The 14261-nt window shown below is 39.5% G+C and overlaps 1 protein-coding gene across 1 annotated transcript in view; it reads right to left on the bottom strand.

Annotated features, from left to right (window-relative positions):
• LARS1 (leucyl-tRNA synthetase 1) overlaps positions 1-10899 on the bottom strand; it is a 45185-nt gene extending 34286 nt beyond the window's left edge. The window contains exons 1-9 of the mRNA XM_035105335.3: positions 10820-10899; positions 7760-7878; positions 5274-5361; positions 3808-3888; positions 2517-2651; positions 2150-2311; positions 1539-1651; positions 705-768; positions 115-182 (exon numbers count right to left, since the gene is read on the bottom strand). Coding sequence (XP_034961226.2) covers positions 115-182; positions 705-768; positions 1539-1651; positions 2150-2311; positions 2517-2651; positions 3808-3888; positions 5274-5361; positions 7760-7878; positions 10820-10825 — 836 coding nt within the window. The 5' untranslated portion in view covers positions 10826-10899. The remainder of the gene's footprint in view (positions 1-114; positions 183-704; positions 769-1538; positions 1652-2149; positions 2312-2516; positions 2652-3807; positions 3889-5273; positions 5362-7759; positions 7879-10819) is intronic.
• Positions 10900-14261: the final 3362 nt, after the last annotated feature.

Below are 14261 nucleotides of genomic sequence, written 5' to 3'. Positions count from 1 at the left end.
TTCTACCCCTTTATTTCTGACAGTTTCTATATAATAAATGTCATCTATGGGATCCCTAATCAAATTAACCTGGCAATGTAAAAAAGACTTATTAGCCAAGATGCCGATAATTACCTTAGCTTTACAGGATAAGGTTCAACCACCTTCATTTTGATTAGTGTGTATTCTTGAGGTCCAACACCCTAAGAGACAATACATGAACAATAATGAGCACGCCACTTCCATTATTCATTCTGATCAGATGCCCAAAGGCAAACTAGAACGGACTGCATGTCAGCGACTATCCCTATTAATTGACAGCAGTTAAGATAAGCCATGATGTATCCTTTCTAAGATAAAACTTTCAGAAAGCTAAAATAAATAAGTTGGGAATGTGCGGGAAAATCTAACATAAAAATGCAAGCTTCCAGTAAAACAAATGCACTGGTCAAGATCTAAATAGATTGGCCAATGGAATTTCTTATTTTTGTCCTTTTTCTGCTCTGAAAAAAACTTATTCCTGCTTCCATATCAAACTATTTCTACAAGACTTTTGTTTTAGTACTTTCTGATACTGTACAGATTTTGCCTAAAGCCCTTTAGGTTCTCATTTAGATATTTAAAGTAATTAAGTGAGCATTCAAATAGACTGTAAATGCTTTATTTTCCTCAGTCCAAATGCAGTATATCATTAGTAGTCAAATGAATCAAAAATCCTTTGTTACCTCCCCGGTTTGCCTGTCATGATCCATGCATGGTTGTCCATCTTTTGGAGAATAAATGGTGTATCTAAAAGACAAATTAAATGCATTATTTAGAAAAGTGCAAGAGAGATTGAACAGGAAATCCTTTGTGTTTAGAAGGTGACAATGCAAGCTTAAAATGAAATTCAGGCGCTCTCAATGGTTTCCTCATAGCTGAATAATTTCAAGGAGAAAGCTGCTATCTAGAATGGACTGAAGAGGGCAGTGTTTCATGTTTTCTATTTGGCTTTCACTTCCCACAGAAGATCCTCAATCTATGGTAAGTCAAAATACCTGGCTAACATAGATAGGCACTCTTTATTACTTTATTGAAACAGAATGCCATCTATCTAGTCAGTATAGAAGTAGGTGTATATCACATGACCCCCCTGTTTGCAGGAGCTAGTTCTGGGGGTGCAAAACAACAGCACCTGTACCAATATAATTAATTATCTACTCATTTACCAAATGCAGAATAATAATTTGCAATTTTGACAATTGCTTCTATTAATTTGATCATTTATTTTACTTCATTTGATAAGGAAACTATTGATCAAGTCAATAATTCTCATTTCCTAACTGGGATAATTCAGTCGAAGTTTAAAGGCGCACATGTACTCTCCAACATTTGACAGAATTATCCACAAGCACTCACACCAAAGAAGCTATTGGCTATTGGACTGGTGAGCTCAGAAAGCCTATAATCAAAGAATTCCCCAGGCCATGTTTATGAAATGGTACACATTACTAAGCAAGAGGATACTTCAATCAATTCTTCAAGTTTTATAGAATGGATATATTAAAGGACTACCTTACCGATTCCCAAATTTAACTTTATTTCTTTCCCTCAGAGTTAGAAATTGCCATCGTACAAAAGAATCATAATAGGGGTTGACATCAGTGGTGACAAAGGAACGTCTCCAGTCTACCTAGAAATTCATAAAAATGAAGAGTTGCATGATGTTCCGAAAGTTTATATGGAAACTCTGTGACACCATCAAGAGTTCTCACAAATTGTGAAACTAATTCCAAGAGGACTTTAGAACAGCATTGCCTCCATTCCACGTGGCGTGGCAAGATGAATATAAAAGCTAAGGGACTTTCAAAAGCAAAAAGTCATATGCCATGGGCATTAGTTGTTTAAAATGAAAAAAGTAAACGTTTCCAACTTTGTAATTCCTGCAACAGTAACTGCTGATGTAACTCAATCTTTCAAAGCTATTTCCCCTCTAAATAAGAATAACCAAAACATTTGCTATAAGTAGGCAGATGTTTATGAAACACTGTTACAGCTGATATCAAACTTTGTGACTCAACATTTTATTTCTAAAAGATCTACAGCATAACATCACAGGGTCACTCAGAGGAAATAAATTAACCTAAGAGAAAGACTTTTTAAAAGTTATACTTTTAGAATAAACAAGTACCTTCAGTCCCATGCTCTTTAAATCTTGAATAGCCAAGGGTGGGAAGTAATCAAGCCAATGTTCAGCCTCTGAAAATTTCACTATTTCTTCATCAGAGAGACCTAAAGATTTCATGATCCCCCATTGATACTTTGAAGAGCCAGCCTTGGCAGCAGCCTTACTCTTCAAAGAAAAGAAGAAGGCAAAGTAAATAGACTAAGTAAAGCAGACTAACTATGTCAGTTTTATTATATTCATAAGTGTAGGATGAACATGTCCATTAAATTTTTGCACATTTATGGATGATATATGCAAGGCTACATCTGTACCCCTGAGGTGCAAGCAATCTTACAACAGCACCATAAAGCATTTATATATTTAATTATACCTTTTTGCCTTTAGCCTTGTCTTTGATGACCACTTCTTCCCCCTTTGGCACTTCCTCTTCCTCCTCCTCTTCATCGGGGAATTCTGGTGGACAGCCATATAGCTCCATTTCTCTTTTCAACTTATCTGCACATGCCTATGGGAAAATCCAGAGTGACTCAGTGAGTATAGTTGAATCAATGATTCAACAGTGCAAGGCTTGGGATAAAATATTTTGGCAATTCCAAACTTGCTGCCAAAAAGAAAGACCAGGTGTCAGGATGCTGATGAATATTCATTGGTGGTCCAATATGCTTATTTGCTTGTGCAGATTCCAGATATCTGTGCAAGTATATAAAGCCCCTAAAGACAGACTTTTGGCTGAAACATGCCAGGCTACCAATAAATATTCATTTAACAATAAATATTCATCAGCATCCTGGCACTTGGTCTCTCGTTTTGACGGTTCATTTTGTGGATGCTTCCTGGAGGTTTTCCCTCTGCAATTCCAAACCTGGCATCACATCTTCAATTGAAGTTGACAGTGTAGTAAGTGATCTGCCATGCCAGTCCCTCAAAGGGCTGGCTGGCTGGCTGACTTATGGTGTGCAAAAAAATTAAAGAAGGGGTCTCTTCATTTTAGCTTCAAAATGAAATGATGAAAAGAAATGCTCTGCACCAGCAACTAGAGCTAACTTACTAGAAACCATAGAAATAAACAAGCTGTTACTCTACTACATTTCCTTCATAATACCAGAAACACGGGAGATACTAGGACATTATGGTCGGGATCCAAAGGACCATGTAACTACTTCCATGTAACAGAGACTTGGAATGAGTGGTCGAACATCTGCTTGCTATCCCTAGCAAACTGTTTTTGAAGCAGAATGTGACATGTTCAAAGGTGGGGGGGGGGGAGAGAGAGAGAATTAAAAATCCCACTAGGGATGCCCAAACCCTTCAGCACACCCAACAGATCTGCGGGTCCTGAGAAAATTCTAAACCCATATATGGAAGCAACTGCTATGCCACTCATATGAATACTGATTACTATGACAAAGAACTCATTCAAACAGCTATGCTAAACCAGAATTTTCACATCTTTTACCACAACACACCTATGTGCATGTTTTATACCTACTGAACTCCAAATCTAAAACATGTCACACAAACCACTTTGTTTCTAAACTCAGAATCTGTGTACCCGTGCTACAAAAATTGAATGGTTTTTTTTAAAAAAATATTTTATTTTTAGAAAAACTCATACAGCATAAGAGCCAAAAAGGAAGAAGAAAACAAAATCCTAATTTTACCTTAATGGGCATGCCTGTACAATGTAGTCCAAAAGGGAACAAGCAGCTTTTTCCTTTTAGTTTCTGGTACCCAATTGCAAACTGTGGGAAATAGGATCACAATGGCAATAATATAGCATATACCAAGTAAGCTTCTGAGTTTCAAGAAAAATAAAGGGAGGGGGAAGAGCATGAAGGACTGGAAAAATAGGTGGGATCAAACATAAATGGGTGGTTTAGAAGTACTGTACAGTATTAAGAAGTGCTTGCATTTAGTTGTAAACATTGAAAATGCTTTTAAGACACACACTTTCCTTCTGCTATTTGTGGTACTACAATTGCCACAACACACAATTTGAAAGGAACAGAAAAAGCAAAGTTATTAATTCCCAGCTAAGTTACTGAGTTCATAGAACGACTTCTGCTCATGCAATGGAATTTCTTCTCCCTCTCTTCCCTGCTCCAACCCCTGCAATCTGCCCCAGTGCAAATCATTGCCTGAGCTCAATGGATACAGCCCAATGTCTTCACAAAAGAGATTTTAGAGAGCTTCTACTCCCTAGAGCAAAGAAAAATTCTACAGTGATTTAAATTTTCTGTTTGCTCAAAATCTCTGCACAGGGAACAATACATTGTTTTAAATTAATATAAAACAGTTATCTGACCAGGTTACGAGAAATAAAACTTTAACAACTACTAAAACCTCCATTTACCCCCCAGTAAGGATAAGCACAAATAAAAACACCTTGCAAATATTTGAAAGCTGTGTTGTGTAAGCGGATCTCTGAAGAATGTCAACAGTGATATAAATCACTGAGGACACCCATCTGTATACCAACGCTTCTTGCTCTGAAACACAGATAATATGCAAGAGGGAGTTTTCTAGGTCAGTCTACAGCAGCCTTCTCCAACCTGGCATCCTCCAGATGTTTTGAACTCTTTTAACCTTCAGACTTGGGAAGCATGGGTGGCACTGTGGGTTAAACCACTGAGCTTAGGGCTTGCTGATCAGAAGGTCGACGGTTCGAATCCCTGTGATGGGGTGAGCTCCTGTTGCTCGGTACCAGCTCCTGCCAACCTAGCAGTTTGAAAGCACCTCAAAGTGCAAGTAGGTAAATAGGGACCACTCTTGCGGGAAGGTAAACAGTGTTTCCATGCACTGCTCTGGTTCGCCAGAAAGTGGCCCAGTCATGCGGGCCACATGACACGGAAGGTGTCTGCGGACAAACGCTGGCTCCCTCGGCCAGTAAAGTGAGATGAGCGCCACAACCCGAGTCGTCCGCAACTGGACCTAATGGTCAGGGGTCCCTTTACCTTTACCCTTCAGCCAAATGGCCAATAGGCAGGGAGAATGGCAGGTGTGCTCCAACAGCATCTGGAGGTCACCAGGCTAGGAAAAGTTGGCCTACATTTAAATAGCTCAAGGACTGAACAAGAACACTTATTTTCCCTGGTGAGGCTTGTTGCTAACAAGGAAAATTTCTTACCTCACATTTGGATACGGAAAACGTGTGTCCTAGATGAAGGCGGCCATTCATGTATGGATACGGAAAGGTGGCAAAGTACTTGCCATTGCTGAATGGAGATTGCAAAACAAAAAAATGTGCATCAAATGATCTGCAGAAACTAAACTAAAAAATTACAAATACTACAATTCTATATTTCCTTATTCAGGGATGTGTGATATAGAAGTGTTTAAGAAAGATGCTGCATACAACCACATCAGTACCTGCTAAAGGGCATTTCACTTAAGGCAAATGCACTGACTCCTCTATAAACACTAAAAATGTCATAAATTGGGTCTGCCGTCCTTTAAAGATTCACTTTTAAACTACTCTTCTAAACACACTCACCAGGGAATAAATCCTATTGCACTCAACTGAACCTCTGAGTAAGAATGCATAGGATTGCACTGTCATCAATTAAATATGAGTTTTATTGAAATGAGTGATTAAATGTCCATCCAAGTAAATAAAAAATCCAGAGGAAGATGACAAAGATATGTAGCATAGCAGGAATCATATTTGAAAAAGTCTTCCCTCTTATGTGATAGAAATGTTCTTTGAAGGTAATATTTAGTTGCTGCACCTATCACAAGCCACTACTGGCACTTTCTTTAAATATGTTATTTAAATACTGTACAGTGGGACCTCGAGTTACGAGCTACTCGACATCCGGCGTTTTCGAGTTACGAGGGGATAAAGTGGCCGGGCGCTTACGATTTTTTCGACATCCGAACGGAAAACTCGTTCGTGGCTAGATGCGGTTTCCTCGACTTACTAATTTTTCCATTTCCAATGCATTTCTATGGGAAACTGCTTTTCCTATGGGAAACTCGACTTACGAAGTCTTCGACCTACGAGTGTGCATTCGGAACAGATTAAATTCATAAGTCGAGGTCCCACTGTATGTTCTTCTGATGATCACCTAAAATCTTTTAAGTTGCATAGAAAAAAACCCTAACACCTTCTGGGTACATAATCAATTAACAGAATTTAAAAATATTTATGTCCTGCTTTTCAAACCAATTTTTTCCATGTGACATGTTTTAAAAATAAAATAGAGCACTAAAAATGTCATTCCAGCATTAAAAACCAGAAAAAAGTAGCATAATCACAACAAAACTTTAGCCTTCCAAAGTACAGTAAAAATGTTTTGAGCATTTTATCGTTATAATGCTTACACATGCAAATCAACAATCATAAAAGTACTCTCCAAGTAACAGTTGGGGTTGAGGTGAACCCCATTAAACCAATTTCTGTCTTCTGCTCCTGTTCTTCACTATCTCCGCCTGCAGGGTCATCCAAAGCTTTCCCCACTTGTAGCATAATTAGAATTCGTTTTGTGTGTAGTTAACTGGAGCCTAATTTATTCATTATCACCTTTGTTTACTGTCCAAATTAGAACTGACATGGAATGTTATAAAGAGGGTTGTATTCAGTAGTGACTTTGCACCAGCAAAAAGCACAGAGGCCATGTAATTTTTGCAAACACCCCGTTTCCCACTGCTGTTCTCTCTGCTATTGTATAGTGTTCTGAAGGGTATTCTAATCCACAGGAGCAGCGTCTCAGGGTGCCAGTCATTGCAATGGACAGGGAGTGCTGAAGAAGATTGGATGCACCGCTTTACAGGTATATGCACTTTCCACCACTGCGTTCAACTCAGAAAGTGATTTAAAAGGAAAAGCTACCAGCTAAGCATCAAGTTTTAGTTTCTTTCATAAATGCAAAACAAGCTCCTTACACCTTCTTCCATTCACAGTTAAAATTTAATCTTATGTCATTCAGGCTACAATCCCATCCATATTTATTCAGTTCACTGAATGCAAACTAAATGAGATGGTTTCCTACCCCCACCCCCAACTCCCCCACACAACAAAATGCTCCCAATCGGGATGGGGGTGGTTGTGTTGACAGATAGATAGATGACAGATAGATCATTCACAAAATTGCTATTTGCATGAATGGCATCTTTCCCCAGTTTTCCCCTCAGTGGGACTTCTGAATTGTGTTGATGCTGGAAAGACACAATTTCTACAAAATACAGGTTAAACCCTTCCTAAAGCAATATCAAAGTTGTGGACAACATTTACTAATATTAAAGAACTATACCAAGTCTATAGTGTTGCAATAAAATTATTTTATAGACTGCATGGCTCTTTAAGAACACAATGCAACTGTTGATACAAATGTACAAATAGTTCAAGTTCCCATGCTAGAGAAAAAACTGACAGACAAAAAAACTGGCTGGAATCTCCTCAATGGCTGTTCAGGTATTTTAATGGTGCTAATTGCCATAGCTATCCAAATGCGAATTCACAATAGCATGCAAAGTCAACCAACAGGTACAACTGAGACTCAAGACATCAATCCCAATTCAGGGCTCCTCAAAAGCCACAGTGAACCAAACCTTCAATATTCTGCACATTCCCCGCTCTAGTTTTTGTCATAATTCTGGAAAGAGTGTCCTCACCTTTTGTGGTTTGCAGCATCTGCTGCGTTAACCTCAAATGCTCCCTCATCATGCCACTTCTTTTGGATTTCCTTTTCAATTGTCTTCAAGAAGTCCACTTTAGCTGTCCCCTTCCGTTCCTTAAAGAAGACAAATCTATTAGAGCAAGTGATTGGTTTAAAAGTCAATAAACGCCTACACAGAATCTCACTGGAATATTACAATCTACTATGTACAGAACCTATCACATACCCTCCACAACATTCATCAAGCAAGATGTTTCCTATACAGTGTTCAAGGTTACTGCATTAAAAAGAAGTTATGAGCATTTACAGGAAAATACTTTAAATTTCTACCCATGCTTCCATATGAGCTTAGATCCTAGTGTGGTTTTTTTAAAAAAAATATCAATACTGCAAGATGTCAAGGTCAGTTTGCCAAAAAAACTCATTTATTAGTTGCTGCCACACATTAAAAACCTTCATCTTGACATCATCAATAAGCAAAATGTCTGGCATTATTATGTACAACACCTTGAGACATATGCAAAAGGAAAATAATAAATATCCACATTTTAAATTTTATTATTATTATTGGCAGTCTGCAATATGAGGCTCTCTTCAGAGTTTATTATGTGATCTTCAGAGTTTGATACATTTCTGCATACTCTGCACAGCAAAGGAACGGGACCACATTGAGGGACTGAGCTATCCCATTTCAGAGAAGTAAGGTAGGCTTTGCCCTTATCAAAACATTGTGCCTAGTTTAGAACTTTAATCCTACCTGTCCCCTTAAAAAATGCACTCATGTCTGCAGGAGGAAATAAATGGGGTACAATTAGGGACTCAATTACAAGGATGACTAAACAAGGTCTCTGTCAAAAGTGTGACAAATTTTTAGAGCTTTCTTAGCATAGCTGCCAAGTTTTTCCTTTTCTCGTGAGGAAGCCTATTCAGCATAAGGGAAAATCCCTTTAAAAAAAGGGATAACTTGGCAGCTATGTTTCTTAGTCTGGTTAATTAGCCCGTAATTACATCATTATCTCAAATATGGTTTGGAGTTGCTTTTAAATAAAAAAAGTATAACTGAAAAGATTTTCTCTTGGGAAAAGATACAATTTAAGAATTAAAGTAATGCCTAGGCACAGAAAGTGTGAAAGCAAGTTACTTTTACAAGGCAGATACTTTTGCTTGAAGATCTAGGAGAAAGAAATACACACACAAGTGACATCTAATTACAAAATGCTCATCTGCATAAAACTACTTTGCAGCATATTCACTGACAGCACTGAAACTAAATTAATTTTAATCTGTCATACTCTAACTACATTTCTTCAGCTGGATAGTCTTGGTGCCTTTAAATTGGAGACTGAGGTGCTTTGCAAGCTCAAGCACAATCGGACAATTCTTCCTGACTAGTGGAGCATGAAAATTTTGAACCCAGCCTGTCATATTATTGGTTAGTGAGGCAAAGAGCAGTCGAACTAGTATCACCACGAACACATCAGATTTATTACATCTGAAGCAGTTAGCAGCACATTATATAGAGGAACCAAGGGAAGAAAGCATTCAGAAGTGGTCATCGTCACTGCCATCACCACCACCCGCCTTGCATCCTCACTAATGCTTGATTTCTTACCGTGTTTTAATTTGTTGGAAACCGCCCAGAGTGGCTGGGGTACCCAGTCAGATGGGCAGCAAATAAATAATAAATTATTAATATTATCCTGAAAATATAATATGACCTCTACATTGACCACAATATGTAGGCAGACTCAGGCCGGAGAAGGCAATCTTGCAGATCCTAAAGCATATGGGACTTTAAAATCAATAACCAGCACTTTAAGTTGGAGCCGCAAACATACTAGAAGCCAATGCAGATACAGCTAATATAGCAATATGATCAAAAAGACCCAACGCACCTATTTCCATGATCATTAATCAAGTTTGAAAACAGGCATCTTACATTTAAAATGAAAGCTCCTTGACACGTACTCACAACTTTTGATGCAACGTATCATACTTCAAAAATGAATTTATGGTGTTCACTTTCAGCAGATCAGCCACATCAATAATGCAGAGGGGCTGTCCCACTCCAAAAGGCTCAGGACCACTGGCCTTTCTCAAGAAAGGAACTCTAATGTTGCTAATAAATAGGGGGCCGGTAAAGTAAGGCAAGACACCATAAGGTATCTATAAAATACATAAGACTTAATACAAATTGTCCATCAACACAACCTTTAGACAAATTTTGCCTGAAGACCCTAACAAACATGCCATCTTTTGTTAAATGGATTACACAACTCTCACTTTCCCCATAAAGAACAGAGCTCAGAGACGATGAAGGAGACGAACCCGGATGGGATTTTATATCTTTAACAGTTGCATAATATATATAACTTCAACAAATACAGCTTTTCTCATCTCTAAATGGCAAGCTGTATGTGCCATGGTTCTCTCATCTACTTTACTATTAAAGGCACAGCGTTCAGCCACGAAACTATGCTGACCAGATACACAGAATACTGTTCAGGAAGGAAAAGGAGTTTCCAGCATATAATCTCAACCCTTCTCCACAGCACTACTGCTGAGGATTTTTAACAACTTTAGGATTCTTTTAAAATCGTGAGACCTTCTATAGTGCAGTATGTCCAACTACTGTAATCTAAACAATAAATAATGGGATACCTCAGGGTAAGAGATAAAAGACACTTGAAGGGAAACTTCTTGAATTTGAGGCGATCTAATGGAGCCCACCGCATAAGGCCATGTAGGGAATACTAAACCCAATCACAACCCCGACAAATATCTTAAAATAAGCATATGCAACTTGCTTGCTTAGCGTGAAACACGTTTAGCGATTTGACATGGAAATGCCAAAGAAGCCGCCTTATAACTGACGGAGCTGTCACAGCAATAGGAAGCCCATAGGAAGGGAGGGGGTCGGTGGCTGGTCAGCCTTCCTTCATTCCCTTCTCCTTGCAGGGGAGGGGTCCATTTTCTGGTCCAAGGCCCCCCAAAAACCCTAACTACCGCCCCTCATCTGCGACCACCCAAAATCAGCAGCCGCGGGAGTATTCACCGTCATTGCTCCCAAGCTTCTTCAGCCAACAGCTGCTCTCACGGCTCCAACCTCCTCCACTCCACGCTGCCGGTTCCCCCACAATGCACCGAGAGCGCTGGTGTAATCCGCTTCCTTCGCAGAGGCTGTTGGGAGCTGGAGTCCACACGCTGACAAGGCTGTAGAACTGCAACTCCCGAAAGGCACCGCGCTCGCCGGGTAGTTCTTCACGATCCGAGCTTTCCTAGAACGGACTACGATTCCCCTAATGCACAGGGTCTGAGAGCCGCACCAATGTCTAAGAACAGGGGTGTCCGATCCTTTAATTTTCTTGGTCCGATTCCGCAGGGGGTGGGCGCTAAAGCTGCCCTTTTCGTTGTTGTTTCCTCCACCCTCCCGCTTTGTCCACGTGACTTCAAAGAACTGACAGTTTGGGAATACAGTATCGTTTGATTCCTTCTTCACGCTTTAAAAAGAGCCCCTTTTGGCTATGCGATAGTATTGCAGGAGTCCTGCCCTGACACCCCGTAAGAGCGTTAGCTTTTTTAACAGGAGCAGAGACTATGTATTTTCACAGAATAGTTTTCTGCATAGTTCTCTCACAAGTATTAAAAGTCCCTGAAAGTAGAAAACCTTGAAAAACGGGGGAAAGCTTCTACACCTTCAAAGTCACATGCAGTCTGGGTGCAGAGGATAGTAGACACCCAAAGCAATCTTATTTGTGTGTATGTTTTCAGATACGAACCCCACCAAATTCACTATGCCAACTACTACCGACTAACTGGGGTTAGTGTTCCTGGTTACCCATTCAGCTGGGATTGTCCCACTGTGTTCTGTGTGGAAATGTATAATAAATAAAATAAGCTGTAAAATAAATGTGCTGAAACAATGAGAAGCCTTTGTCAAAGCCTCTGTTTCAAAAATAGAAAGGTATGAAGGAATGATCAGAAGCTTTAACATCATGAAACTATATTAGCCCCAAGACTGGTTCAGTTTGCAGATTATACATGGTATTCATTTATACAGATCCATAGACAAAACCTAAGGTCCACATAAAAACATGATAGAATACAGTAATGTTAAAATTAAAATTAAACAAATTTATTGTGCATTCTATACCTTTGTTCTTCAGCAGGGTGTGAAACTAATATACAACACTTACAGAACTGTTCTAACACACATCACTAGGTGATTTCAAAATGGCTGCCATTTCAAATCTGCTGTTTACTCATTGTTCTTAATATAGCTATGTATCTTTGCCTGTTATCAGAAAGCAACATAATATTTACTATGGTATGCTCATGTACATAATAAATTGGAATGACCCACTACTAAAAGTTTAGTTAAACCAACTTTATGCCATGGGTCTTGAACCTTCTATCCACAGGCTTGAGCCAGCTGAAAATTAGAGGCCCACCAGTCATAAAATGGTAGTGTAAAGGCAGTGTCAGCCACAAAATGGTGGCAGATGGAGGCAGAGTGTGGCATAATTTTATTTATTTCATAAAACGTATATAACTGCTTGGTTGTTAAAGACAACAACCACTTCCAAGTAGTTTACAGAAAACAAAACCAGTCAAAGGTGTTTACAATTGGCAATTACTTTCACTTTCTACTAATATCTATTCCATCTTTGGAAATTGCTGTACTAAATTCTTTGCCACAGCATTTTCTTGTGCCAAGGAATTCCATAGCTCAGTGTTTCTCGAGATAAGTAAAGACATTTACTCTCAGTGTATTGTAACTCAGCCTCCCCATTTCAGGTAGAATTCCCTGATCCAGAGGCTCTAAGTGGAGAATGCTATTTCTTTTACATTTTCCCCTTCCCTCTCAGAAAACTTTCAAAGTATTTTTTATCAATCTGTGATTTCTTCTCCCATTTTCCTTTCAAACTCCACCTGTACTTTATTTCCTTCCATCCCCAGGCTACCAGTTTATTTAATAACTTCCTACAGCTTTCTACTTATATGACCTTCCTTTAAGTTCCCAATTTACTAATTATAATTTACTAATATTATTCAGAGTTTATTTCTTATTAACAATTATTAGCCTTTTATCTCCCTTTCTAATTTCTTTCAACAGGTCTTGTGGCTCTTTTCTTTCAAAGGAAGGATAACTTCCTTCCCTCCATCTGTCTCCCAGCCACCTTTACTCAGCATGCAAGGAGTTGCTCATATGGACACTGGCTATGGAATGGCTATGGAGCAGGGCAGACGAGCGAAGAGGCCCTGGGCAGGCTCTGGCACTGAGGCCCACCTGATATGGTCTGAGGACCATCATGTGCCCAGCTTCACAGTGTCTAGAGACAACCTTATAATAGGTGCATGTACATAAGTGTCATAAGTCCTAGAATTCAAAGAAGCTTTCATATCAGTAAGAATGATTCAACTTTATTATGTTTGCTGCTTTCCTTTCACAGTACACTAAGCCTGCAACTTACATGCATTAACTTGTGCGTATTCAGCTTTATGCACACTACAAAAGAAAAATTAAAGAGGGAGCAAGGTTCTGGGAATTGGGAAAAGTAACTATGGCAATCCCACCAGCCATTGAACCCAATGGGTTTTCACTATACACAATTTTAGTTTTAGGTGCAATCCCCAGAATAAAACCCTCACTTAAGTTGTGGACTTTAAGGTATGTCAAGTGATTTCTCCCCCAAAAAATCCAGTAATGCACTTTATTACCATATCCTTTGTTCAGACATCATCAATCTCAACTGGAACTGGTTGTTCCTTGTATTGAGTGAACTGCTGCACGATCCAATACTTAGAAGTTCTATTGTCTCAATTGGGACTTACTCCCAGGTAAGTGTGTATAAGCTTTCTTGAAACGGATACTAAACGTAGTATTGCAGAACAAAGCAGGATCGCACCTTGCAAGCACACTTCTAGAAATAAAGTAGAGATGCACAGATCAGACCAATTTCCTACTGGGAAAAGACGAGTTCTGCACGGCACAATCCAAAGCGAAAGTCCAGATCACTGACGGTGTTCCAGTCACAGTGGGGCTAGGGGCAACCCCTAATAGCTACCGTAACAGCGGGAGATTTGGTTAAAATCTCTACATATCAAGGGGGCGGGGTTTAGATGTCATGAGGGCCCCACCCCCACTGGAGCACACGCAAGCTCAGAACTTTCTAGTGCGCGTTTAGGATTGCAGTTTACAAAGAAATGTCTCTAAGAAAGATTCCTATGTAAGTTTACTCCTAATACGTATTCCACTGAGCTCGGAGCCAATAACTCGCAAGCGACCTTCCACTTACTAGAAATAAAATGGAAACTTTCCTTCCATGCTTTGGAAAACGCAGAGGACATACCATACTTTATTTGGTGGCAGTCTCATCCACTGGTTGTGTGCGTGTGTATGCCTGTGTCTGTTGGGGGCGGGATTGGACTCTGCACGCGCTCAGAGACAACCCCTTTCTTCGCAGTCACTGCGCACGTTCCCGAGCGCCATCTAT

This window comes from Zootoca vivipara, chromosome 2, assembly GCF_965207765.1.
Source record: "Zootoca vivipara chromosome 2, rZooViv2.hap1.1, whole genome shotgun sequence".
Taxonomy (NCBI): Eukaryota; Metazoa; Chordata; class Lepidosauria; order Squamata; family Lacertidae; genus Zootoca; species Zootoca vivipara.
The sequence above is the reverse complement of the archived record's forward strand: the minus strand, read 5'-3'. Positions and strand labels throughout refer to the sequence as shown.